Source organism: Stegostoma tigrinum, chromosome 50, assembly GCF_030684315.1.
Source record: "Stegostoma tigrinum isolate sSteTig4 chromosome 50, sSteTig4.hap1, whole genome shotgun sequence".
NCBI lineage: Eukaryota > Metazoa > Chordata > Chondrichthyes > Orectolobiformes > Stegostomatidae > Stegostoma > Stegostoma tigrinum.
In genome coordinates, this window is record NC_081403.1 from 1,245,408 (window position 1) to 1,270,389 (window position 24,982).

A 24,982-nucleotide genomic window follows, 5' to 3' on the forward strand; every position below is an offset into this window, starting at 1 on the left:
AGCGGCCAGGCCCAGCACACGACCATGAAGAGAAGGAGGAGAGGAGGCAACAGCAGCAGCGGGCGGCAGGCAGGCCCGAGCGTGTGAAATAACCCAGCCCAGCGGCCTGGTGTGTGGGCCGGGACCGGGGGTTTGGAGGAGGACGAGGGGGGGGAGGACAGGGAGGAAGAAGAGAGAGAGAGACAGACAGAGAGAGGAGGCCGGCTGCTTCCTTCCCCAGCTCCTGCCCGGGGCGGCCCTGTCTCTCGGTGGCAGAGGGGGAGGGAAACAGAAGCAGAAACTGCCGTCACCTGTCACCTCTATCTCTATTTTAAAGGCGCTGTGATCTCCCCCCCCCCCCCACCTTTTCTGTCGGCGGATACTTATTTCCTCTTCTCCCTCTCTCCTCCCCCCCCCCCCCCAACACACACAGTCTCACTCTCTGGTTTCTCCCCCCCCCACACCTCTCAGACCCTGGTTCTCTTCCTCTTTTCCCCCCCACCCCTCAAAATTTCTGGCCCCACCCCCTTTCCCCCATCACAGCCCCTGGTCCTACTGCCTTTCCCCCATCACAGCCCCTGGTTTCCCCCCCCTCCCCTCTTTCAGATCCTGGTCTCCCCCACTCGCCTCCTCCTCCTCCTCACAGCCCCTGGCTTCCTTCACCCACTGGTCATCCTCTCCCTCTGTCTTACGCCTGATTTCCTTCTCCCTCAAACTTGCACCTTGGATCTAATTTTCCTCTCTTCCCCTCCACCTTATCTCTATTTTTCCCCTCTCTCTCTAACTCTCTCTCTGAAACCTCCACCTTGTGTCTCGTTTCCCTTTCTCCTCAAACCCCTCCCTTGTCTGATTTCTCCCCCCCCCCCCCCCCTCAAGTCAAAGACTTCCACTTTGTGTCAACCCCCCCTTTCATTTTTCCCTGGCTTTTCCTCCTCGCTTTCACCCTTCCCTTTAAAAGAGACGAACAAAAAGGAAGACACGGCAAATTTTAAATCTTCCTGTTTTATTACTCAACGTTTGGGGGGATTTTTACAATTTTATATTGATATAAAACAGACACACTTTTTATTCAATTTGGAGTTCGCCTCCCAGTGTTTCTCTTCAGTTAATTGTTTTTGTTGTGGGTTGGGGTTTAAAAGGTTTCTCTCCCCCTCTGGATTTGTCGGATCACTTCCCCAAAGCAGAGAGGAAAGGCCTTCCCGTCTCTTTCTCTTCTCAATCCGTTGTCCGCACTCTCTCATGTTTAATTCTTAGCTAAAATCCTCAAAATAACCCGCCTGTTCTGGATGTGCAACATCTCTCTATCTCTCTCTGGGCATCCTCTTTGGAAACAAGTACTTCCAAGGACATTGCTTTGTTTTCTTTCCTGAAACCCATCCCTTTTTTCCCTTTGGGAGATCCCCGGGAAGGCAACGACTGGAAAGCAGGGAGCACGGTGTCTTCGATTTTTGTCCCCAGCAATTGTCCTCAGAAACCCACACGTGGAATGAATGCCTCTGATCCTGGACCATTGTCAAGGGGTCTCTCCCCTGGGCCAGCATCTTGGTGACTTCTGGACGAGTTTGTGTCTGCAGGCAGGAAGAGGTAAAAGAGCGGAGAGAAAGGGACACATTGCCTTCTCTTCCCCCTTCGAATCCACACTGACTTCTCTCGGTGAAATGAAGAGGAAGGCGCGAGACGATTCTTCCTGAATTTGAGCTGGACGCCAGTTCTCGGTGAATTTTCTTTTCTGTCCGCACCGACAAAGCTCGCCCAGCCTGGAGGAAAGAGGCAGGGTGAGACCTTCTGTCGAATACCCCACGTTTTTGTTAGAAACCACAGCAAGCGAAAGAGACGCATAGGGACCCAGGCGGCCATGGAGGGCCCAGGCCGACCTGGAGGTTACCGCCAGAGCCGGAGGTCCCGCTCCCAAAGGGACAGGGACAGGAAGTTGGCCGGCTCTGGGGCTCGGGAGAGCAGACCTTACTCCCCGTCCTCGGGCTCCGAGAGGGAAGCAGGAGAGGGCCCGGCTTCTGGGACAGGCCCAGGACTTGGCCTCGGCCTGGGGTCCGGGCCTGGCTCGTCCAGGCCCCGACCCCCCCGACGTAGGAGGAAGGAGTCGACGTCCTGCGAGGAGGACATCATCGATGGGTTCGCTATTGCCAGCTTCCCGAGCCTGGAGGCACTGGAGGTGAGCTCTTCCCCTCCTAACACCCTCCTCTCTCTCCCATTATTAACGGTAACATTGTGGTTGTCAATACTGTTGTCTACATCTCATCTTGAATTCATCCCAGACCTATTGCCCTTGTCTCCAAACTCGTGGCTTGCCACCAACGCCCCCGGTCCCATCTCTGACTTCCCTGTCCCTGACCACCTCCCACCGTCCTCAATCTCCATGTCCAACCTCCCTGTCCTTGTCCTCCTCCTCCCCCTGTCGCCGTACTCCACACCCCACCTTCTCCTGCTCCCCACCCCATCCCTGTGCCCGACCACCACCAAATTTCCCCCATCACCCCGTACCCAACCTCCTCCTCATCCTCACCCTCACCTTGTCCTCCTCCTCCTCCTCCTCTGCCACCCCCTTCAGTCCTCATCCTCCTCCTCCAACCCCGCCACCCCCGTCCCCGTCCTCCTCCTCTTCCCCACCCTCACCCTGTACTGTTCCCCTCTCACCACCACCATCAGGGTAGGATATTGACAGTGTGGGACAGGGTTGGTTGGGGGCGGGTGCAGAATTTCAGTGGTAATGCCAATAAATGTCATCGTTTGGGGCGGGGGGTTTGTGTGGTAACGATGTTAAAGGTCTGTGAGTGAACTTCCATCACTCCCCCGCCTCCCATTCAAGGGATGTGTCCTATGGATATGTGAAGCTCGATTGTAGATCCTACAGGGAATGTGGGCAAAACAGTTATCGGGGTGGGGAAGCCCGATGCCTGCAGTCGAGGTGCATTTGGCGGGGTGGAGGGGTCGCCATACTAAAGGGGTTGTTTGGATAACAGATGGGTGGGAATGCCCCCGCACTGCGCGGATGGGCTGAAGGGCCTGTCTGTCTCCTGCACGATACTACCTGACATTGCTGCGCTGGAACCAAGCCAGAGTATGTGACATTTTCTCACAGTTTGGGCGGGTGGATTTGGTTGGGGGGGGGTGCGCAGTGATGGCAGCAGAAAGCTGGGAGAGCATGAACGTAGAGGGCATCCCCCTGCAAATTGAGTCGGTGGGGGTGGGTCATGGGGTGAGTGGTGGGATAGAAAGCAACATTGTTTTCGAATTGGTCTGCCCGGAGGGGAAATCCCAGGCGCAGGTCTTCAAACTCGGGGTGGGAATTTGTATAGCGCCACTTTTCGGTGCAGCGTGCTGTGCTAGGAGCTCTGCTGTGTTGGGAGGAGGAGGTTCGGAGAGCCGGTGGTCCACAGAGGGACCGGATTGTATGGGGAAGGGAATGGATGGGAGCTCGGGGAGGGGGGGAGGTGTTGGTTTCACCAGGCCCTGGGGTGGGGTCCGTGTGGGCGCTGATACGAGTGGGCATCACCAGCTAGGCCCGTCAAGACTTACCTCTTGAATCTGCGTGGTGGGGAGACTCCCGCGGTGCTGTTAGGGAGGGAGTTCCACGTCAGCAAGGGATTTGACCCAGTGGCAGCAAAGGAACAAGAGGGTTGAGTGGCTATAATATGCAGCTTGGAGGCGCTGATGCGGCTGGCCTCTCCCTCCGTGGGGTGGGTAGAAGAGGTGTCGGTGAGTTGACACTGTGTGCTCTCGGAGGTGCTGTCACTGTAGCCTGGTAGCAAAGGGAGTTCCTAGGGGAACTCAGCGCAACGCATGCGGGTGTTGCTTGGTGTCACCTCGCGCTGTTCTCCTTCAAACTGGGAGCCCCAGGGTGTTAAACCAGGGGCTGTCAGCCTTGTAGCTGTGGCCAGGTTGGGTTCGACCATCAGACTGGTGGGCGTCTGGGGGTCTCGCCCCAATCGGTCGCCCTTTGATGAGAGGAGCTTTCATTTCTGGAGTTGCGAACCCAAGTTTGAGTCCTGCCTTGGTGCGTCCTTGGGCGATTGGCCTGTCCAGGGACTTCACTAGTGCTTTATTGGCTTCCCTACTCGAAGCTCGATTCCTGTGACTCGGCGATGAGAGTCATCGCACCTGAGGCCCAGGTGAGCTGTTGGGATAAGTTCGTGTGATTCCTGGGTAATTGCCTCTATTTGTATCATTCCCCCAACCCACTGAAAGCCTCTGATTTTTAAATCCCCCTTTTGCCCCTCCTCCCCAGCCACCGCCAAATTGATTGTCCCTCTGCCTTTAAACCTTCCCTGAACCACCTCTGATGCCTGCCTTTAATTCGGAGCAGAGTTCGCCCTGAATGGCTGAAGCAGCCTCTGATGAGTTTGTGTTCAACCGGCCTCAATCCACTAACGGCCTTTTACAACTTTTCTAATTCCCTGGTTCACGCACGAGAGCGCCCTGTGCGTTGTGGGAACCCCTCACCCTTCAGATGCCTTTCCCAGGCCTTCTGGAGAGCTGTGGTCGGACAGTTGTTCAGATTAGTTCAGGGACACGTGTGTGGCTGTTGCTGTATCTCTTTTCTTCTTCCCCACCCCACCCCTCAAAACAAACACTTCCCACACACACGGTGAGGACGATATAATCAGAGAGCTCAGCCTTGAGCGTGGGTTGTTTATTAAAGATTGCAGGTGATAACAGTCATAGAGACATTGACCACAACGGGCATAGCAGTAGACACCAGGGCTACAGAGTCGAGCAACTCGGCCAGACAAGTGGTGAATCCTGTCTGGTGTCAGATGTGTGTAGTGACTGAGTTTGTTCAGGAGACCGGGGCGAGGCACTGTTATTGAAGGAGCTGCAGGGCACAGTGACCCGAGCTTGCAGGTGCACAGATCATTCAGAACCGGGATGAGAGCTGTCTCTTGTCTCGTCGCTTTTGGCTTTGTCATTCGGGTGTTGAGTCCGAAAACCCTGCATTGGATCTTTGTCTGAGCAGAGCCCCGGGGCTCCTGATCTAGGCAGGGAAACCGTTGCGAGGGTGTGTGTGTGTGTGTGTGTGAGAGCACGAGAGAGACTCCGTTGGGGCTTGACCACTCTTGTGCGCTGAACTGGGACAAACCCAGAGCCCTATCCTGTGGAAAGGGGAACAGAGGGAGAGACTTGCTTGGATGGGTTCCCGGGGGTGAGAGGTTTGGTTGGGAGCATGTGGGCTTGCTGCCTTTGGTGTGAAAAGTGGGGGAAGGGTTTGCGGTTTAAGAGGCGATCTTAGCTGCTGGCCTTCCCAGAGGCAGGAGGGTGGGGAAACCAGCTTGGGCACCCAGGGCGATTGGGGAGAGCACCAGAGCGGGGAGACAAGAAATGTCTCGAGGCAGGGTTGTGATTGCAAGCATGTTTGCTGCGAAGGGTCAAGAGAAGCAGGTTCGATCGGAGTGTTCACGAGGTGGGAGGTCAGAAGTGAGAAAAATTCACCAGGTGGTGTGGAGAGATCTGGGGTGGGGGGTGGTGTAGTACTTGGGATGAAAGCAGTGGGAGCCGAGCATGGTTCTGCCAGCGGATGTCTACACTGTCCAATTCTGTCGGTGTTCTCCCAAGTGCCGGACTGAAATCTTTTATCAGCGAGGAAGGCAGCGACCGGGGCAGGCAGTTGGCAGGTGTAGTTTAGAGCTGAGAGGTATCAGGCTAGGGATAGATGTGTTTGAAAGAGTACGGCAGCACAAGGAGGAGGGTCCATGTGCATTGATCCCTGTGCATTGATCCCTGAAGGTGGCCAGCCACATTTTGGGAAGAATGAACACAGGTCTGGCTAAAATGTGAACACGGAAGGCCTTTTCTCAAGAGCTCTTGGCTGGGAGGAAGCATTTGGAATGCTGTGGCAGTGTTGTCGATCCTGAGGATTGTAGGATTGCCCCGGGGATAGGGTGTTGGTGTCGGGGAGTGTAATTATAACCCACGGGGCAGTTGCTTGGCTTCAAGAATAGCCCACACCCTTTTCTTAATTGAATCCACACACACGATCACATTGGTATCTGTTCACTCTGTCTGAGAAGCCTTGAGGCTGTGTGTGTGAGAGAGAGAGAGAGAGAGAGAGAGAATGGAACCTCTACTCGGAGCAAACACTGCAACTGCTGGAGTCGGAGACAACACAGCAGGCCAGCCAGCATCAGGGGAGCAGGAAAGTTCACCGTTTCGCATTTGCGCCCTTCAGGAACAGTAGACTTTGCTCCTCTGCTGCCCGACCCGTTGTGTTCCTCCAGCACCATGCTGTGTTGGCTTCTGTTTGTCTGCCAGTCTCCCATGTTCGAGCTTTCAGTGCGTGTGAAAGCCTAGCCCAGCGCTCCTGAACGTGTGGCTCAGCAGGAGGATTGCGTGGTGTCTTTCTATGCACCCCGCTGGCCAGAGGAGGCTGTGCAGAGGGAATGCTTTCGCACTCGGCCGCCTGTTTATAATAAGGACAAGAGCAGGCATTAGGCCATTCAGCCCCTTGAGCCAGATCTGTGGCCTAACTCCATATGTCTGCCTTTGGCACATGCCTTAAACCTGAGACATTTTTATTAAGCAATGGAATTAGCATCAACCGCTGTTGTAAGGAAGCGAATTCCAAACCTCAGCTGTGTGTAGAAGTGTTTTAGTTTGAATCATCTGTCCTGAACAGCCCAGCCCTCATTGTTAGACTATGCCCTTGCTTCTGCAATCTTTAACCAGTGGGAATAGTCTGTCTCCCCTCTCTTTTCCTGTTAAATACCCTGAAGACCTCGACGCGATCGCCCATTAATCTTTGAAAGTCCGGAGAATGAAGGCCCTATTTGTCTGATCTGTCCTCCGCCTAACTCCTGAAGTCTGGCTCTCGCTCTGTTAACTCCCTCCAGGGTCAAAACATCCTTTTGCCCAGATCTGTTCTCGGTGCGGTCTAACTCTGGTACTGCAGGGTAACGCTTGCTTTCCTTGTACTCCGGCCCGTTTCGATCTGAAGGCCGGCGTTCCCGAGCCTTCTGCACTTCAATCTCATTGGGCACCGTATTTACGACTGTATTTAACTGTGTTTTAAAAAAAAAATACCTGATCTACCCGCTCTCTGGTCTGAAATGGATGGTGCTTGCTTAATATATGATCGACATGCCACAGCTTTGCCCATTCATCGAATTTAACAATATCCTGTTGCACTTCTTGTCAACACTATCAGCAATGCAGCTCAATGTGTCACCAGCACGTTCGGATATTTGGCATTTTATGCCATTGTCGAAGTTGTGAATAGATTTTGTGATTGAGGCCTCCACACTCATCCCTGCAGCATGCTGCTACTCAACTCTTGCCAATTTGAGTGCCGACTCATTATTCCGATGCTGTTTTCTGCCACTCAACCAGTTTCCTGCCCACATGAGTAATTTGCCAGCAGTTCCGCGGGCTTCCACCTTGGCTAACAGCATCTCGTGTGGGACTTTATCACAAACCTTCAATTTATGGAACAGTTGCCCATCAACTTAGCTCTGTGACTTCCTCAGGGAACATGAGGTTTGTCAGGGATGACCTACCCACTGTGAGTCCGCCCTGACTCTCCGCTGATTAACTGAAATTCTTCGAGGTGATCAGTTACCTTCTCCTCGGTTATAGATTCCTGACAGTTACCCCACCCACAGATGTTTGGCGAACTGTTCTGGAAATCCCTGGCTTCCCTCTACTTTTAACAAGCATGTTTCCAAACCGGCGTTATACCTCCTGAATCCAGGGAACTCTAGAAGATTGTGGTTAGGGCATTGTGCTGTCCTTTTTCACACAGGGATAGAAACAGTCAGATCCTGGAGATTTGTCACTCTTCAGTTCCATTCATTCCCTAGTATTGACAAGTGACTTGAGCTGATCTTATTCCAACCCCATTCCGATCCTCTGTACAGCGTGGAAACAGACCCTTCTGTCCAACTTGCCCAAACTGACCAACAGAGATCCTAAATTAACCCAGTCCCATTTGCCAGCATTGGGCCCATAAACCCTCCCTATCCACGCCCCCATCCAGATGCCTTTTAAATGCTGTAACTGTACCAGCCCCCACCACTTCCTCTGGCAGCTCGTTCCATACACACACCGCCCTCTGTGTGAAACACTTACCCTGTGGATCCGTTTTAAATTACTCCCATCTCACCTGAAAGGTATGCCCTCTAATTTTAGACTCCCACGCTCCTGGCAAAATTTGTTGTCCGCTTACCCCATCCATGCCCCTCATGATTTTGTAAACCTCTAAGATCACCCCTCAGCCTCTCCCCGTAGCACAAACCCTCCAACCCTGTACATCTTTTCTGAACCCTTTCGAGTTTCACAACAACTTTCTTACACCCTGCAGTATTCCAAAAGTGGTCTAACCCATGTCCTGTACAGCCACAACATGACCCTACTAACTCCTACACTCAGCACACTGACCAAGCGTTCCAAACATCACCTAGTCTACCTGTGACTCCACCTTCAAGGAACTGTGTAGCTGTACCCCAAGGTCTCTTTGATCAGTGACACTCCCCAGGACCTTAGCATGACGTATAGAAAGTTTTGCCCTGATGTGCCTTTCCCCAAAATGCAGCACCTCATGTTTATCTGAATTAAACTCCTTCTGTCACTTCTCAGCCCGTCTGATCAAGGCCCTGTCATACTCTGAGGTAACCTTCCTCACTGCCCACAAATCTCCACTTTTGGTGTATTCTGCAAACTTGCTAAACGTCCCTCCTGTGTTCACCTCCAAACCATTTATATAAACAAGGAAAAGTGGTGGGCCCAGCACCGATGCTTGTGGCACACCAAATGTCTTTGAGACTTCTGGCAAGCTGGCCTCCTTTTCTGCCATGAAAATAGGAAAATATGTCGATGCAAAGTATGTAGAGCATGCCTGTCATTTCCCCGTGAAATTGTCAATACCCTCCCTCTCAACTTTTTAGTCTATAGTACTCTTGACCAGCCACATTACTTTGAGGAGCTGTAAAATCTCCTCTTGTTGGCGATTTTAGGTCCCTTGCAAGTTTCCTTTCGTTAGCAGTTGTGTTGGTCCTGTTCTGTGGGATCTGTATTGTTCATGTTTTTATAAGCCCTCGAATTTTATACTGTCCCAGACTGCCTCTGTTGTCTGTAGCTGTTTTATTTTAAGGTGGAGTTCTCCCCTCTCATGCTTCTGATTAGCATTAGATGTTTCTTTGGTCACCCTCTACTGTAGCTCTGTCATTGCTCCTGTTAGCAGAGCTATCCAGCTTACTGTGAACAGTCTCTGCCTCGTCCCTTTCAGGTCTGCCTTGTTTAAATCCAAAATTCTGGAAACCAATCTTCATTTCTCTCTTAAAAATGCTACGTGAAACGTCGATTATGTTATGATTGCTATTTAACAAATGCTCGAGAACTGCCAGGTTGCTAATTAAACCAGGCTCATTGCTAGATCCAGTATTGTTTGTCCCTTTGTACAGGGGTCAGGCTCGTAGTTCCTTGAACGTGGAGTTGCAGGTCGGCAGGCCGGTGAAGGTGGTGTTTGCTACACTTGCCTTTATTGGCCAGTGCGTTGAATATAGGAGCTGGGACGTCATATTGCGACCGTACAGGACGTGGGTTAGACCACTTCTGGAACACTGCCTGCTACAGGAAGGATGTTGTGAAACTTGAAAGGGCTCAAGGAAATTTCCAGGGTGGAAGGGTTTGAGAGGCAGAATAGATTGGGGCTATTTTCCCTGGACCATCTGAAGCTGAGGGGTGACCTTTTATACAGGTTTATAAAATCATGCGTATGGCAAATAGACCAGATCTTTCCTCCCGGGGCGGGGGAGTCCAAAACTGGAGGGGCATAGGTTTAAGCTGGGAGGGGTGGGGTGGAGGCAAAGGGACCCAAGGGGGTAACTTTTTCACACAGAGGGTGGTGCATGTATGGAAGGAGCTGCCAGGGCAAGTGGGTGGGGGCTGGTCCTGTTACAGCATTTAAAAGGCATCTGGATGAGGGCGTGGATAGGAAGGGTTTATGAGCCCAATGCTGGCAAACGGGACTGGGTTAATTTAGGATATCTGGGTCAGCACGGACGGGTTGGGCTGAAGGGTCTGTTTCCGTGGTGGACATCTCTATGGTGAAGGTGACTTGGAGGAGAAAGCCCACTGCCGTTGGAGCCTGCTCCATCTTCAACAATTCTCTCTCTGTGGTCTCAATGCGTCTTTCCTGTCCACATGTCAGCCCACTCCATCAAATATCTCTGTCACTGTGTTCAAATTCTTCCTTCACTCTGTCTGACGCAGCAAACCCCTCGTACTGGATTGCTATGGGGGCTCAGTAATTTCTGGGGGAATTGCCCGGGTCTGGCAGTATCCACAGAAAGAGGAGCAGTTCATGTAGCAGGTCCGATGCAACGCCTGAAGCAGCATTGTAAAGAAGAGTCATATCAAACCCTGTTCCTCTCTTCTCAGACCTACTGAGTTTCTCCAGCGTTCACTTTTTGTTTCAGATCTCGCGCAGTGTTTTCCATCTACCTCCTGCCCTCTGCTGGCCTCCTCAAATCTTGTCTGTGCCAATAAAGCCAGTTTGCACCCTCTCCAAGGCTCAGCCTCAACCCCCACTGAGCTCAAGGCCAGTGTCAAGTGCCAGTGAAAAGGCATCAGAGATTGTACTGCAGGCTACACACTCCCCAGGCTGGTGAAAAACTCGTGGGATCTTTCCATCAGAGGCTGCAACACAGCAGCCTTCCCGTGACACCCTGGACATTTTTGATCAGAGCAAGGAGGCTGTCGGCAGTGCAAGAGTTGATGTCTCCAGAGCGAGTTTCCATCATTCCCTTGTTGATCGCTGTGCGTGTGTCTGTCACTGTGCCTGTGTCTCGCTCGCTCCCTCTTGCTCCCAATGACAGACTGAGTTCCAGCTGGGTAAATGTGAGGTATTGCGTTATCTGGTACAACAGGCCAGTTAGAACGCAGAGACCCAGGTGTTCAGGGACGTAATTCTTTGAAGTTTGCGTCATATATAGACAGGGCAGTTAAGGGGTTCAGCACTCTTGCTTCATTGCTTTCTTCATTGAGCTTAAGAGTTGGGGACATCATGTTGAGGTTGGACAGGACATTGGTGAGGCCTGTTCTGGAGCACGTGTCCAGTTCTGGTTGCCCTCTTGGAGGAATGATATAATTAAGCTGGAGAGGGTTCAAAGAGATTCACCAGGATGTTTCGGAGATAGCAGGAACTGCAGATGCTGGAGAATCCGAGATAACAAGGTGTAGAGCTGGATGAACACGGCAAGAAGGCTGACGTTTTGGGCCTCGATTCTCCTTATTTCTGAAGAAGGGTTGAGGCCCGAAACGTCAGCCTTCCTGCTCCTGGGATGCTGTTTGGCCTGCTGCGCATCCAGCTCTACACCTTGTTATCTCTTTTCCCAGGATGTTGCCAGCAGTGGAGGGTTTGAGTTTTAACGAGAGGCTGGTTAGGCTGAGCCTTTTTCACTGTAACGTAGGAGATTGAGGCTTGACCGTACAGAGGTTTATAAAATCAGAAGGTGTATGGATAAGATGAGTGGCAAGGTCTCTTTTCCTTGGGGTGGGACATTTTGAGACAACAGGGCATATTTTTAAGGTGAGGGGAGAGATTTTAAAAAGCCTTTAGGGGCATTTTGTTTTTAAACACAGAAGGTGTTTCGTTTGTGGAATGAACTTCCTGAGGAAGTGGTGGATGTGGGTACAGTTACAACATTTAGATAAGTACACAAATAAGAGGTGGAAGTAGTCTGGGATTATGGTTGGCATGCACTGGTTGGACTGAAGGGTCAGTTTCCATGTCATATGAGTCTGTGACCTGCTCTCTGAATTTCCTTCCCGAGGGGTTAGGGAGTCTTTGAAATTCTCTCCTGCAGAAGTCCTCCTGGGATGTTAGAATCAGAAATTAGAGTCCCTGCAGTGTGTAAAGAGGCCATTCAGCCCAGATCTGCCCCGAACCTCTGTATGGGATCTCACAGACCCGTAGCAGCAGCACACACCCACCCCCCCCCAAAAAAAAAGAAAGAAATCCTATCTCTGTAACGCTGCATTTTCCCACGGCTGATCCCACCCTAACCCGCACATCCCTGGGCTCTATGGGACAATTTCTCACGGCCAATCCCTGTACATCTTTGGACTGTTGAAAGGGAACTAGAGCACCGAGAGGAATACCACGCAGCCGCAGCAAGAACGTTGAGACTCCTCGCTGACGGTCGCCTGAGGGTGGAATCCAGGTCCTTGGTGCTGTGAGGGAGCAGTACGAGGCACTGAGCCTGTTGGCGAGGCCAGCATATATTCCCCATTTGTCATTGCCCCTGAGAAGTCTAACACCGCGGACAAGGGCAGGTGCACTGACTGCAAGTTTCCCTTGAGTTCTTCTGCCACTGTCCCTGTCCGACGGCCTCGTCAGCAAGTTGAAGTCTGTGAGGAGGTGGGAGCTGAGGTGTGCCCCAGCTGATGGGGTCTGTCTGAGCATCCAGCCCGACCACTTCCTCTTGCAGCTGTGACATAAGCGAGTCTCGCTACCTCTTCCCACAGGCCTCAAGAAAAGAAGTTGACAGTTTTACTGCTTTGCAGCCACCTTCTCCCATGCCCTTGGGTTATGCCCCAGATAGCTGGTCCGTCAGTTTTCCCTGACTGGATCTTGTCTCTCTGTTTCCTGTGCAGCACCTCCGATAAAGCTGCCGGGTTATTTTGCACGTACGTGTGGTCTGTGGTCTCTTGCTGTAAGCTGCAACCATTCAGGTGTAATGTCACCACCCTCCGAGCCCTCCTTGTCAGAGTTTACCATTTCCCACACCCAGGTGAACGTGCTTGTGAGCAATTGATTTCTGGCGGCCCCTGTGAAGCACCAGGGACTCGGTACGTCTTGCTCCGATCACATCGGTCCCTGGTCACTCCTTGCCACTCTCATTCCCTTCGAGCAGCCAGTGCCGAAGCCGCTCGGCTAGTCGTCCCGACCGACGTTCTGAGTTTGCTCTCTGTAAAAGCCTAGCTCTCAAAGCTGTCAGCTGGCAGTTCCTTTCACTGTGGGGCTCCATGAGACTCCTACGGTATTATCACAGTCTTGCAGTGTGGAAACAGGCCCTTTGGCCCACCACATCCATGCCAACCGACAAATATCAAACCAATCCCACTTGCATGTGCTTGGTGCTTAGCGCAATACCCCTCATGGCTGACCTTTGACTGCCCTCTGGGTATCATCAGTTCAAGTGTCAAGAAGGATCATATTTTAAACCTTGCAGTGTCGGCGGGGGTGTGTTCTGGCTGGGCACATCGTCCTGTCGTTTCCACCTATGGCAGTTGCTCAGTGTGCCTGTGTCTCGTCCAGGCACCCTGTGGATTAAAACTTGTTAGCTCCCAGGAGGAGATTGTACCAAACTCTGCATGACAAGGGCAATGCCGACTGTGACCAACCAGCTTGTGCTCTGAGTGGAAATCCCTCTGTGTGCGCCAATTGAGGGTGGCCACTCAGCTTCAGGTCTTCATTCAAAGGGCCCTGAGCTTGGATGTACCACCGCAGCAAGCCGGTGGATCCAGTGCCTGGACCGTCCACTGCTTTCCCACACCCGCTGTCTCTGATCTCTCTTGGGTCCACTGTTCCTTACTGTCCGTGTGTGCTTAGTCTCTCTCTCTCATCCCCCTGTGTGCACGCTCACCCTGCCCTTCAGTCGGGGGTGGTTGGGCAGCACGCTCCTCAGATGTCAGGTGGCCCCTGGAGAAGCTGCAGAGAAGGAGTGACCGTCCCAGCCGCTTCCTGGTGTTCACCTCTTTCTCCCCTGTCTGACATCTTCTCTCCCCCCCCCCCCCCCCCCACCACTCCCCTCCTCTGCAGGAGGGGCCCTCCACATCTGAGCCCCTGCGAATCCCTCCCCACCAAAATGTTCCCTTTTGATCGACCCTCCCTTCCGTCGCGCTCTGAGGCAGCACCTTCCACGACCCCAACCACTTGCTGCGTTCTCTAAAAACTAGAAATTCTCCTCCTGTTGCTGATGTAAATCTGAGAGAGAGAGACACCCCAGTGCGCCCTCATCCCTGGAGCTGTTCTCTGCATCCTTCCTCCGTAGGAAGAAGCTGGGAGTTCGGAGCAGGAATAAATCTTTTGAGCCTGCTCTGTGTTTTCAGGAAGCCATACTGTGTCCAGTTCTGGCTGCTCTGCTGTAAGGAGGATGTTATTAACTCCGAAAGGGTGCAGAAGTGATTTACCAGGATGTTGTAAGGAGAGGCTAAATAGGCTGGGACTTCCTTCGCTGGAGTGTAGGAAGAGTGACTTTATAGAGACTTAGAAAGTCATGAGGGCCACGGTTAAAGTGAATCCCAAAGGCCCTTTTCCTAGTGTGGGGGAGATAGAAACGACGGGGGCGTGGTTTTAAAGGCAAGAGGGGAAAGATTTAGAAGGGAGCCGATAGGCAGCTTTTGCACCCAGAAGGTGAAGCAAACTGTCACCAGAAATGGTAGGTGTAGGCCCGGCTGCAACACTTAGAAAAGACATGAGGACAGGTACGGGGACAGGGAAGGTGTCTCGGGGAGTGGGCTGAACTCCAGCAAGTGGGACTGGTTGAATTTGGGCAAACCTGGACAAGTTGGACTGAAGGGTCTGTTTCCAAGCTGAGAGAAGTTCGCTGCATCTCTGCCTTAAACAGGTGACCTCTTATTTTTTAACAGTGACTGCCTCGTTCTAGAATCCTTCCACCACACCCCGCCACTGCAGGTATTCATTGAATAAACTGTCTCTGAGCCCCATTCAACATACAGGAGACCTCTCGGTGGTTAGCACTGATCCCTCACAGCTTCCATTCACGTTCTCCCCGTGTCTGCCTGCGGTTCCTCCCACAGTCCCCCACGGCGTGCCGGTGGATTGGCCAGGCTAGATTGCCCTGTAGTCTCCAGGGAAGTGCAGACCCAGTAGGTTAGCCATGGGAAATGCAGGGGCAGGGTGCAGGGCTGGTCTCGATGGGCTGAATGGCCTCTCGACACACTGTAGACATTCCTGCGCATGCAGTATTCCAGATGTGCGCTCTCCACTTGCCCTGGATGACTGAAGCATATGCTCCCTGATTTTCTATCCGTTTTCCTCATTATTAGCCACAACGACCCATCCACTTTCCGAATTTCCTCGTTGCAGTATTCTGGTTATTACCGAAGTCGGTATTCTATCAGCTCCGTCATAACCCCTTCAAAGAAAGCAACAATGCCGGAGATCTGAGCTAAAAGCCACTGTTCGAAACTCAGTAGGTCTGACAACATCTGTGAAGAGACAAACAGGTAATATTTTGGCACCTGTCTTTGTCTTTGAGCATCTGTTGTATTTGTAACATTTTTTAAGAGTCGTACAGCATGAAAACAGACTCTTCAGCCCATCCAATCCATAATCCCAAACTAAACTAGTCCCAGTGATAATAGGAACTGCAGATGCTGGAGAATCTGAGCTAACACAGTGTGGAGCTGGATGGACACAGCAGGCCAAGCAGCATCAAAGGAAGAGGAAGCCCAACGTTTTGGGCCTTGACCCTTATTTCTGAAGAAGGATCTAGGCCTGAAATGCCAACCTTCTTGCTCCTGTGATGCTGCTTGGCCTGCTGCGTTCATCCCGCTCTACACCTTGTTATCTCTAATCTAGTCCCACCTGTCCGCTCCTGACCGACATCCCCGCCAAACCTTTCCAATTCATGTACTTATCCAAATGTCTTTTAAATGCCGTAACTGTACCCACATCCTCTGGAAGTTTGTTCCCAACACAAACTTTATTTAAAAAAAAAGACCCTCATGGCCTCCTCAAATCTTTCTACACTCAGCTTAAAAATGTGGCCCCTGGTTTTGAAATCCGTCCCCCCCGAGGCAAAGACAGCTGCCATTTGCCTTATCCATGCCCCATATGGTTTTATAAACCTCAGTCACCCTGCAGCCTCCGACACTTGAGGGAAAATCGCCCCCAGCCTCCTCATAGAACTCAAACCCTCTTTTTCCAGGTAAATCTCTTGTGAACCCTCTCGCGCTTGATGATATCCTTCCAATGACAGGGACCAGAACTGGACATAGTGCTCCAGAAGAGGCCTCACCAATGCCCTGTCATTGATGCTGGCAGATTTGTGGAGTTTTTAAATTTCTCAGTACTTTCTACCTGACAGAATCTTGCTGATGTTTTACCCTGTAAAGCCCAGAATGTTGCTTCCTTGATGAACTGCCCTCTGGATTTAGCCTGCCCTTCAGCCATTTGTGCATGTTTGCTTGCTTTAGACTTGTCTCAGCGTTTCTCTGACCAGACTGAATCACTTCGCCCTACCTCTGCCTACTCTGCAAAGCAGTCCACGTCCTCCTGCTGTCCATCTTGTGTTCGCTGCCCGAGTCCCAAAGCCTTGTATTGTATCCCGCACTGCGAGTGGTGCCTTACCATCACACTCCCGACTCTGAAAACGCAGGCCACGGCGTGCGAGGGCCCCCGGACAATGCTTCGGGATCCATGTTGTTTCCCAGTCCATGTGGGAGCGAAATGGAGGAAATACACACAGGCCATTCAGCCCTTTTGAGCCTGCTCCGCTATTTGGTATGATCGTGGCTGACCGTCTGACCGGGTACTCTGTCCCTGCTTTCTCACCTCACCTCGCCTCGCCTCGCCATACTCTCTGCCCCTCGCCACATAACGTGCGATTTCTCTGCCTGTTGGCTGTGTCCGCTTCAAATGAGCCATGTGTCTCAACAACTTAGGGCAGCAGGTAGTTCTTCCCTGGGGAAAGGTGTTTCTCTGATTCCTTATCCGTGACTTTCTGAACATTGGACGTCGGCCAGGGCCGTCATTCCCACCTCCCAACGGGTGGCAAGTTCAGGAATTGAAGCAGGTCGTGGTCAAACTCGGAAAGTAGCTTGGCTCAACGAGAGACAAAAGCTACGTGGGTTAGATGAATCGTGGAGGTGCTGTCAGCAAGGCGGCCACGTGGGAATAAGGATGGATGGCTGATGGGCGCTTCGTTGGGAAGGAAGCATAGGGAGACAGAGCGCATAGGAAGTTTTGATCCAACTGCTTTGTCCTGAAGCGAGCTAAGGACAAGGTGATGGGGGGAGAAACCCCCACAGAGGGAGAAGGGAGGTTTGCATGGGGCACTGAGACGTGGACTGAGGATGGGGAGCGCAGCTCAGCCTTCCAGCCTGCAACACAATCATGCCTGATCGGATGCACCAGTGTCTCTTACCTGCCCTATCCCCCAGACCCTGTGTGCCATCAGCAATCCAAAATTGATCAACTTGCAAACGTGCTCAAAGACTGAGCTTCCGCTGCTCTCCGGGGTAGAGGGTCCCAATGATTCACTGCCCTCTAAAGTTCCACCCTCAGGCGACTGTGTGGAGTTTGCACATTCTCCCCATGTCTGCGTGGGTTTTCTCCCACAGGCCAAAAACATGCAGGTTAGGGTGGATTGGCCATGCTAAATTACCCATAGTGTTCAGGGATGTGCGGGCTGGGTGTGTTAGCCGTGGGGAAATTGCCCACAGCGCTCGGGGATGTGCGGGCTGGGCGTGTTAGCCGTGGGGAAATTGCCCACAGCGTTCGGGGCTGTGCGGGTGGGGCATGTTAGCCGTGGGGAAATTACCCATAGTGTTCGGGGATGTGCGGGCTGAGTGTGTTAGCCATTCGGGGATGTGCGGGCTGGGCGTGTTAGCCGTGGGGAAGTTACCCACAGCGTTCGGGGATGTGCGGGCTGGGGGTGTTAGCCGTGGGGAAATTGCCCACAGCGTTTGGGGATGTGCGGGTGGGGCGTGTTAGCCGTGGGGAAATTGCCCACAGCGTTCGGGGATGTGCGGGCTGGGCGTGTTAGCCATGGGGAAATTGCCCACAGCATTTGGGGATGTGCGGGCTGGGCGTATTAGCAGTGGGGAAGTTATCCACAGCGTTCGGGGATGTGCGGGCTGGGCGTGTTAGCCGTGGGGAAATTGCCCACAGCGTTCGGGGATGTGCGGGCTGGGCGTATTAGCCGTAGGGAAATTACCCACAGCGTTTGGGGATGTGCGTGCTGGGCGTGTTAGCCATGGGGAAATTACCCACAGCGCTCGGGGATGTGTGGGCTGGGCGTGTTAGCCGTGGGGAAATTACCCACAGCGCTCGGGGATATGCGGGTTGTGCGTATTAGCCATGGGGAAATTACCCATAGTGCTTGGGGATGTGCGGGCTGGGTGTGTTAGCCGTTTGGGGATGTGCGGGCTGGGTGTGTTAGCCGTGGGGAAATTGCCCACAGCGTTCGGGGATGTGCGGGTTGTGCGTATTAGCCGTGGGGAAATTGCCCACAGCGTTCGGGGATGTGCGGGTTGTGCGTATTAGCCGTGGGGAAATTACCCACAGCGTTCGGGGATGTGCGGGCTGGGCGTGTTAGCCGTGGGGAAATTACCCACAGCATTTGGGGATGTGCGGGCCGGGCGTGCTAGCCGTGGGGAAATGGGTTTGGGTGGGACGCTGTTTGGAGGGTCACTGTGGACCTGTTGGGCCAAATGGCCTGCTTCCACACTGTGTGGATCCTATATTCTGTGGTGCCATAGTAGGCTGCTTTGTCCTGGATGGTGTTGAGGTGTTGGAGCTGCCCCATCCAGGCAAGTGAGGAATATTCTCTTCCCCCCTCCTGCCTTGTCGATGACGGGAGAGCTTTTAGGGGAAAGTCCGGAGGGGAGTTTGTGTGGGATTCCCAGCCTCTGACCTACTCCTGTTGTACAGTTGGACTGGTCCAGAGCAGTTTTATTTGATTGTGCCGTTTCCGGTACGCACCCTGTTTACCTTTAGTCTGTACGCAAAGTGCCTGCCGTGTTATTTCATGGGATGTCGGTGAGCCACCCAAGACCTTGGTGCTGTCAGAAAAGTGAAAGATTTTATGCAAAATTGTGCAAGTTAGGGGCCTTTAGACCTTGGGTAACACAGCATGCATGTTTGTGTATACAGCAAATGAATACCTTCTAGCTGTAGGCAAACAGCCAGAAACTGTCGACATATCCATCCACCAGCTAAAACTGTAGCTACTGTGTACCACACTCTGCACAGACACTCCGAGGTGGGCAAGAAACATCAGTGTCATTGGATGGGGAGGTGAAACTGAGCAGCCACTTTTGTGGCCGCATGATCCTTCTGTCTGGCAGGGCTGGCACCTCCGTCTCTTTCATTTCCTTGTAGGAGGAGAAGGTTGATTTGCTTGACAGACAATAAAGTATCTGACTTGCTGCTTAAAAGTCAGCTTCCTGGCCTTGGGGGCATTTCCCCCGGACTGTCGGAGGCTGAGGGGGTGACCTTTTATAGAGGTTTATAAAATCATGGATGGCGGGGGGGGGGAATAGCTTTTCTCCAGGGGTGGGGAGGGGGGTCCAAAACTAGAGGGGCTATAGGTTTAGGACGGGAGGGAAAAGAAATGTCAGGGAACCTTTTTTGTACAGAGGGTGGTGCATGTGAGGAACAAGCTGCCGTGGGAGCTGGGACAGCATTTAAAAGGCATCTGGATGGAGATGTGATGAGGAGGATTTATGGGCCAAATGCTGGCAAATGGGATTAGGTTAATTTAGGATACCTGGGTCAGCACGGACAGGTTGGGCTGAAGAGTCTGTTTCCGTGCCTTATGACTCGGTGGCTTCAGAAGAAAGGTCACATCCTCATCTTCAAGAGGTCCAAAGGCTTCTGGCTAAATCGTTCGCTCCTAAGCTGCTCGCATCACAGAGCCAATCACATCGATCTTAACAGACAGAAGGCCTCTGAAATCGACAGCTGGTCACTTCCATAAGCCAATCAGCTCCCTGTTGCTAACCGAATTTCAATGTAGTACACGCCCCGAGACCCCAGACCCTTGCCCCCGCTCCTTCGACAAGCAATGGTGTGAAGAGCACTGAGAACAATTCCCAGTAGCTTGCTTTTGAAAGTGCAGAAATCTCTCCCACAACCATTGAGCTTTCAGACAGTCCTGAATGCAACTCCATTCTCAGCGGAAAAGGCAGAGAAATGAGAAGAGAGACAGTATGGGGTTTATCATCAACTCCACTGGTTGTCTGATTGTGCGGCTCGCAATGGGAATGTGCCCCACTTGTTTGAAGACTTGATTCCTGCACGGTGATCAGTTTGACCATGTGCCTTGCCTTTTCATGTCGTGGAGGGGCTGCTGAGCAGCTGTAGTTTTGGTTCTGGTCGATCCCCTCGGTATCGGTGCCTTAGGGAAATGCTCGGTGATTTCCGCTGTAAGACCCAAGGGTCTCAGTGTGAAACTTCGCAGCAGTGAGAACTGCTGACACCAACTTTCTCCCTCGGTGTAGAAATGAAACTGACTGCCTGACGCACAGGCTGGTTTCCTTCCGTGTCACTGTTTTTAAACTTATTGCTATATAGGCCACAGGGAGAGGCAACTCTCAACCTGCAATCCAACTGAGGGGTTTCGGGTGATTTACGGATAGAAAATCAAATTCCCAGTACTGAGGTGCAGACTAGAATCTAATTGAGGAGGCTTGTAATTACAATTGCAGATATCCCAGGAGGGAGTTACAGACTGGAAACTGATCGAGGGGTTTGGTGGGGGGTGCGGTTTATATACTGAATAACAGATACCCCCCCAGGGAGGGAGTTACAGACTGGAATCTGATCGGGGTGGGGCTTTACATACAGAATAATAAATACCCCCCCGGGGAAGGAGTTACAGACTGGAATCTGATCGGGGTGGGTTTATATACAGAATAACAGATACCCCCTGGGAGGGAGTTACAGACTGGAATCTGATCGGGGTGGGGGGTTTATATACAGAATAACAAATACCCCCGGGGAGGGAGTTACAGACTGGAATCTGATCGGGGTGGGTTTATATACAGAATAACAGATACCCCCTGGGAGGGAGTTGCAGACTGGAATCTGATCGGGGGGGGGTGGTTCAGGGCAGTTTGTATGCAGAATAACAGATACCCCCAGGGACGGAGTTACAGACTGGAATCTGATTGAGGGGTTTGGCGGGGGGGGTGTTTATATACAGAATAACAGAGATTCCCCCCCCCCTGGGAGGGAGTTACAGACTGGAATCTGATCGGGGGGTTTGGGGGGGTGTTTATATACAGAATAACAGAGATTCCCCCCCCCCCCCACCCCCCCGGGGAGGGAGTTACAGTCTGGAATCTGATCGGGAGGTTTGGGGGGGGGTGTTTATATACAGAATAACAGAGATTCCCCCCCCCGGGGAGGGAGTTACAGACCGGAATCTGATCGGGGGGGGGTGGTGGTTTGTATACAGAATAACAGATACCCCCTGGGACGGAGTTACAAACTGGAATCTGATCGGGGTGGAGGTTTATATACAGAATAACAGATACCCCCGGGGAGGGAGTTACAAACTGGAATCTGATCGGGGTGGAGGTTTATATACAGAATAACAGATACCCCCCCGGGGAGGGAGTTACAGACTGGAATCTGATCGGGGGGGGGTTTATATACAGAATAACAGATACCCCCGGGGAGGGAGTTACAGACTGGAATCTGATCGGGTGGGTTTATATACAGAATAACAGATACCAGGTTGGATGATCTAGGCACACCCTCTAGAAAGTAACTGAGTGTGTTTAGCTGGAGGGTGAAAAAGCTGAAAACGAGTCATGCTTCAGAACAGCGAGCTGCTGATTTTATTGTTTGAAACCTGAGGTAGCCTTGTTGCCCGTGGAGTAGGTGGTGATTAGAACCCGCTCAAGCCGCCTGCAGGCTGTGTGCTGTCGGGGCACTAGCCATGCCCTAACGGAGGATATTGCAGGATTTTGACCCAGTGACAATGTAGAGTTGGTTCCAGTCAGGATGAATGGGAGGGGATCTTCCCGGGGATTGGGGATCCCTTGCGCCTAACGCTCTTGTTGATTCCGGAGATATAGGTGGCAGGTTTCAGGGGAAGGTGCTGTCGGTGGGTCTTGTAGACGGCACACCCTGCTGCGGCTGTGCCTGGGGAGGGAGGAGTGGGTTCTGCTTTGGGCTGGATGTGATGGAGCTTCTCAAGTGGTGTTGGAATATTCCTCCCCCCCCCCCCCCCCCCCCCCCCCGAACCCACCTTTTGGTTTGGCAGGAGGGGGACTGCTTTTTGTTTGGAATCAGGAGGTGGGGGTTCCTTGCTGCAGCATTCCCAGCCTCTGACCCTTGGTGCACACGTTACGTGCCACAGGAGCCACACGGGCGAGAGCTGGCTTGATGCCCAGGACTTATCTCTGGGCTTCACTTTCTCCAGCCGCGTTTGAGCCAGGGGTGTAAACCCGCTTCTGACTTGCTCAGGCCGGTCGCCGGGGAGGAGCAGGGCACGGATTCTGTGCGTGTTGTCGTGCAAAGCCTAGGAACTGACATTAAGTCTCGCCTTTTTCTGTCTTTGGCTCCGTCCCTCCGATGCCCACCCTGTCAGAAGGAGGCGCTGCCCAAGCCTCCAGAGCGAGTGGACGGCCAGCGCAAGCAGCTGGAGAAGCGGAAACCCGAGGACGCCAGGCCGAGCTCGCCAGGCGAGGGGCCAAGGCGAGCCGGCAGCTCCGACTGGGAGCAGGGCCGGCACAACGGCAACAGGGATCACCAGAGCTCACCGCCCACCAAAAAGGTCAGCGCTCTTTGGCACTGGGGTTGCCCATTTCAGCCTGAGGGTATGCTTCTGGGAGGGAGCTACAGACTGATCAAGGGGTTCCGGGAGTTGGGGTTGGGTTATATGCAGAATAATAGATACCCCCCCGGGGAGGGAGTTACAGACTGATCAGGGAGGAGGGGGCGTTTATATACTGAATAACAGATACCCCCCTAGGGAGAGAGTTACAGACTGATCGAGGGGTTCGTTGGGGGGTGTTGAGATATTGAATAACAGATTTCACCCCCCCCCCCCCCACCAGAGGGAGTTACAGACTGATTGAGGGGGTCGGGCGAGTTTATATACAGAATAACAGATTCCCCCCCCGGGGAGGGAGTTACAGACTGGAATCTGATCGAGGGGTTTGGGGGGGTTTATATACAGAATAACAGATACCCCCCCCCCCAAAACCCGGGATGGAGTTACAGACATGAATCTGATCGAGGGGTTTGGGGGGTGTCAAACTAATCCCCCCACAGCCCCGTATCCTTCCACAAACTAATTCCCTCCCCCCACACAGCCCCGTGTCAGTCCCCAACCTAATCCCCCCCCCCGGCCCACATGCCCGTATTCCCGGCAGGGGACAGATTGAGGGTCATCGGTGAGATACTGGGGTCGGGGCGGTGGGGAGCAGAAATGGATTGAGGGTCAGTGAGATGATCGGTGGGAGGTGAAGTGGGGTGGTTTGGCCGTGGATTGAGGGCGATCACAGAGAAAACCGGGTGGCGGGGGGGAGGTTCAGTGTGTGTTTGGTGACTGTTGAAGCCCCAGCTCCCCTGAACTGAGCCAGTGTGCACTGGCATCACCCTCACTGTGACATTTTCCTGCCCCTGGCTAATGGTTACCCTTACCCCTCCGCCTGCGGTTCGAACCTGCCCCTGACTAATGGTTACCACCCACCCCCCCCCCCCCCCACAGCTGAAGACCAAGGGTGCGAGCAGGAAGAACGAGAGCACGGGCGGTGAGAATGGAACCTCCCAACGCAGCAGCTCGCGTGGCGCAGGAAGTGACGTAAGTCCCCGACCCCCACCCCCACCCCAAAACGCTGGTGTCTCCTCGTTTTAATCGAGAAACATGTCAAAATAGCAGGTCCAACAGTCCCTTCCTGTGAGTCTCTGAGAGTTTTACTCCTGATTGCATGTGGACCGATGCCGGTTATATCTCCCGACACCCCCTCCCTATCCCTGTAACCCCCTCCGTCCCCCTACACCCCCTCCCTATCTCTCTCACCTGCTCCGTCCCCCTACACCCCCTCCCTATCTCTGTAACCCCCTCCATCCCACGTCACCCCCTCCCTATCTCTGTCACCCCCTTTTAGCCCCCTACACACCCTCCCTATCCCTGTCACCCTCTTTTAGCCCCTACACCCCAACCCTATCTCCGTCACCCCCTCCATCCCCCTACACCCCCGTCCCTATCTCCGTCACCCCCTCCATCCCCCTACATCCCCTCCCTATCCCTGTCACCCCCTTTAGCCACTACACATCCTCCCAATCTCTGTCACCCCCCTCCCACCCTAACAACACTCCTTTCCAGGGGCCAAACTGTCGAGTCCCCTCCCTGAGTCTTACTGCCTCCGCCCTCCCCTCATCAGGCCCAGCAAGAGCGAAGCTGTCAGACAAAGGGTTCAGTTGGCCGAGCCGGCGTATCTCACCGCGGCGCTGTGGTCGCCTCTGTCAGTGATTGATGGCGGTGGGTGGCACGATCTCATTTGGGCCGGGGGTGTCAGAGGGATGGGCTGGTCACATTCAGGGCTGGGGGTGGCGTTGGTGTGTGCTTCAGGATGGTGGCCCCTCCCCAGGTTTGCATCTCACCCTCCGACGCCGTCTTTCAACCTCCACTAAACCTGTCTTTTTCTGTTTTTCCCCCACCCCCTAACAAACTCCTTCCCCACAGGTCTCTGCGCAATCCAGTCTGGGCACAGGATATTTTGTAAGTATTTCACTCTGAAACCCATATCATTCCCTCTGCCTCCTCCTGGAACCGCTGCTCCCGGTTTGTCCCAGCTCGCTTCTCTGGAATTCCGTGTGCCATGTCCCCTCTCACCACTGGTGTCAGCATCTTCACAGTGTCCCACGGGATCTTGTTGACTGTGCCCAGTCGGCATTCCCTGGCGGGCATGGCCGTGGTGTCGTTGCGTCTGCCCCTTTGCCTGGGGCGACAGCGCTGCTGTCTGCCCTCATCCCTAATCATCCCTCACTGTCCCATCTGGCCGCCGATTACCTTCCTCAACAGTGCCGTCCACTCACTGGTGCTCACCCCCACCCTCGGCATTCTTATCGCTGAACCTGCGCACAGCCCCGCCTTGCTGTCCTGTGTGTGTGAGAGTGTCAGAAAATCTGCCCCTCGCAATAGTTCCACATCGACCCTCGTATCTCTCCGCACCCCCCCCCCGTCTCCACCCTGTGTATATGTCTCTCTTTTCTCTTCACACTGATTCCTCCAAACCTAGTGTATTAAGGCACCCCTGTCTCCAACTGTAGCCCAGAACCTTG

General features: G+C 53.2%; 1 protein-coding gene across 1 annotated transcript; it reads left to right on the forward strand.

Annotated features, from left to right (window-relative positions):
• The first annotated feature begins 523 nt into the window (after positions 1 to 523).
• Positions 524 to 24,496, forward strand: LOC125450108 (autism susceptibility gene 2 protein homolog). The gene is made up of 4 exons (XM_059643247.1): positions 524 to 2,149; positions 22,281 to 22,466; positions 23,406 to 23,498; positions 24,384 to 24,496. Exons 1-4 carry the CDS (start codon positions 1,835 to 1,837, stop codon positions 24,435 to 24,437), a joined length of 648 nt encoding a protein of 215 aa, XP_059499230.1. The 5' UTR covers positions 524 to 1,834; the 3' UTR covers positions 24,438 to 24,496.
• The last annotated feature ends 486 nt before the right edge of the window (positions 24,497 to 24,982 follow it).

Bases quoted from the DNA above. Each gene is read 5' to 3' on its own strand.
- LOC125450108 (XM_059643247.1), top strand. From the start codon at position 1,835: ATGGAGGGCCCAGGCCGACCTGGAGGTTACCGCCAGAGCCGGAGGTCC. The intron at 2,150-22,280 runs GTGAGCTCTTCC...CCACCCTGTCAG, and splicing joins CGAGCCTGGAGGCACTGGAG to AAGGAGGCGCTGCCCAAGCC. The intron at 22,467-23,405 runs GTCAGCGCTCTT...CCCCCCCCACAG, and splicing joins GCTCACCGCCCACCAAAAAG to CTGAAGACCAAGGGTGCGAG.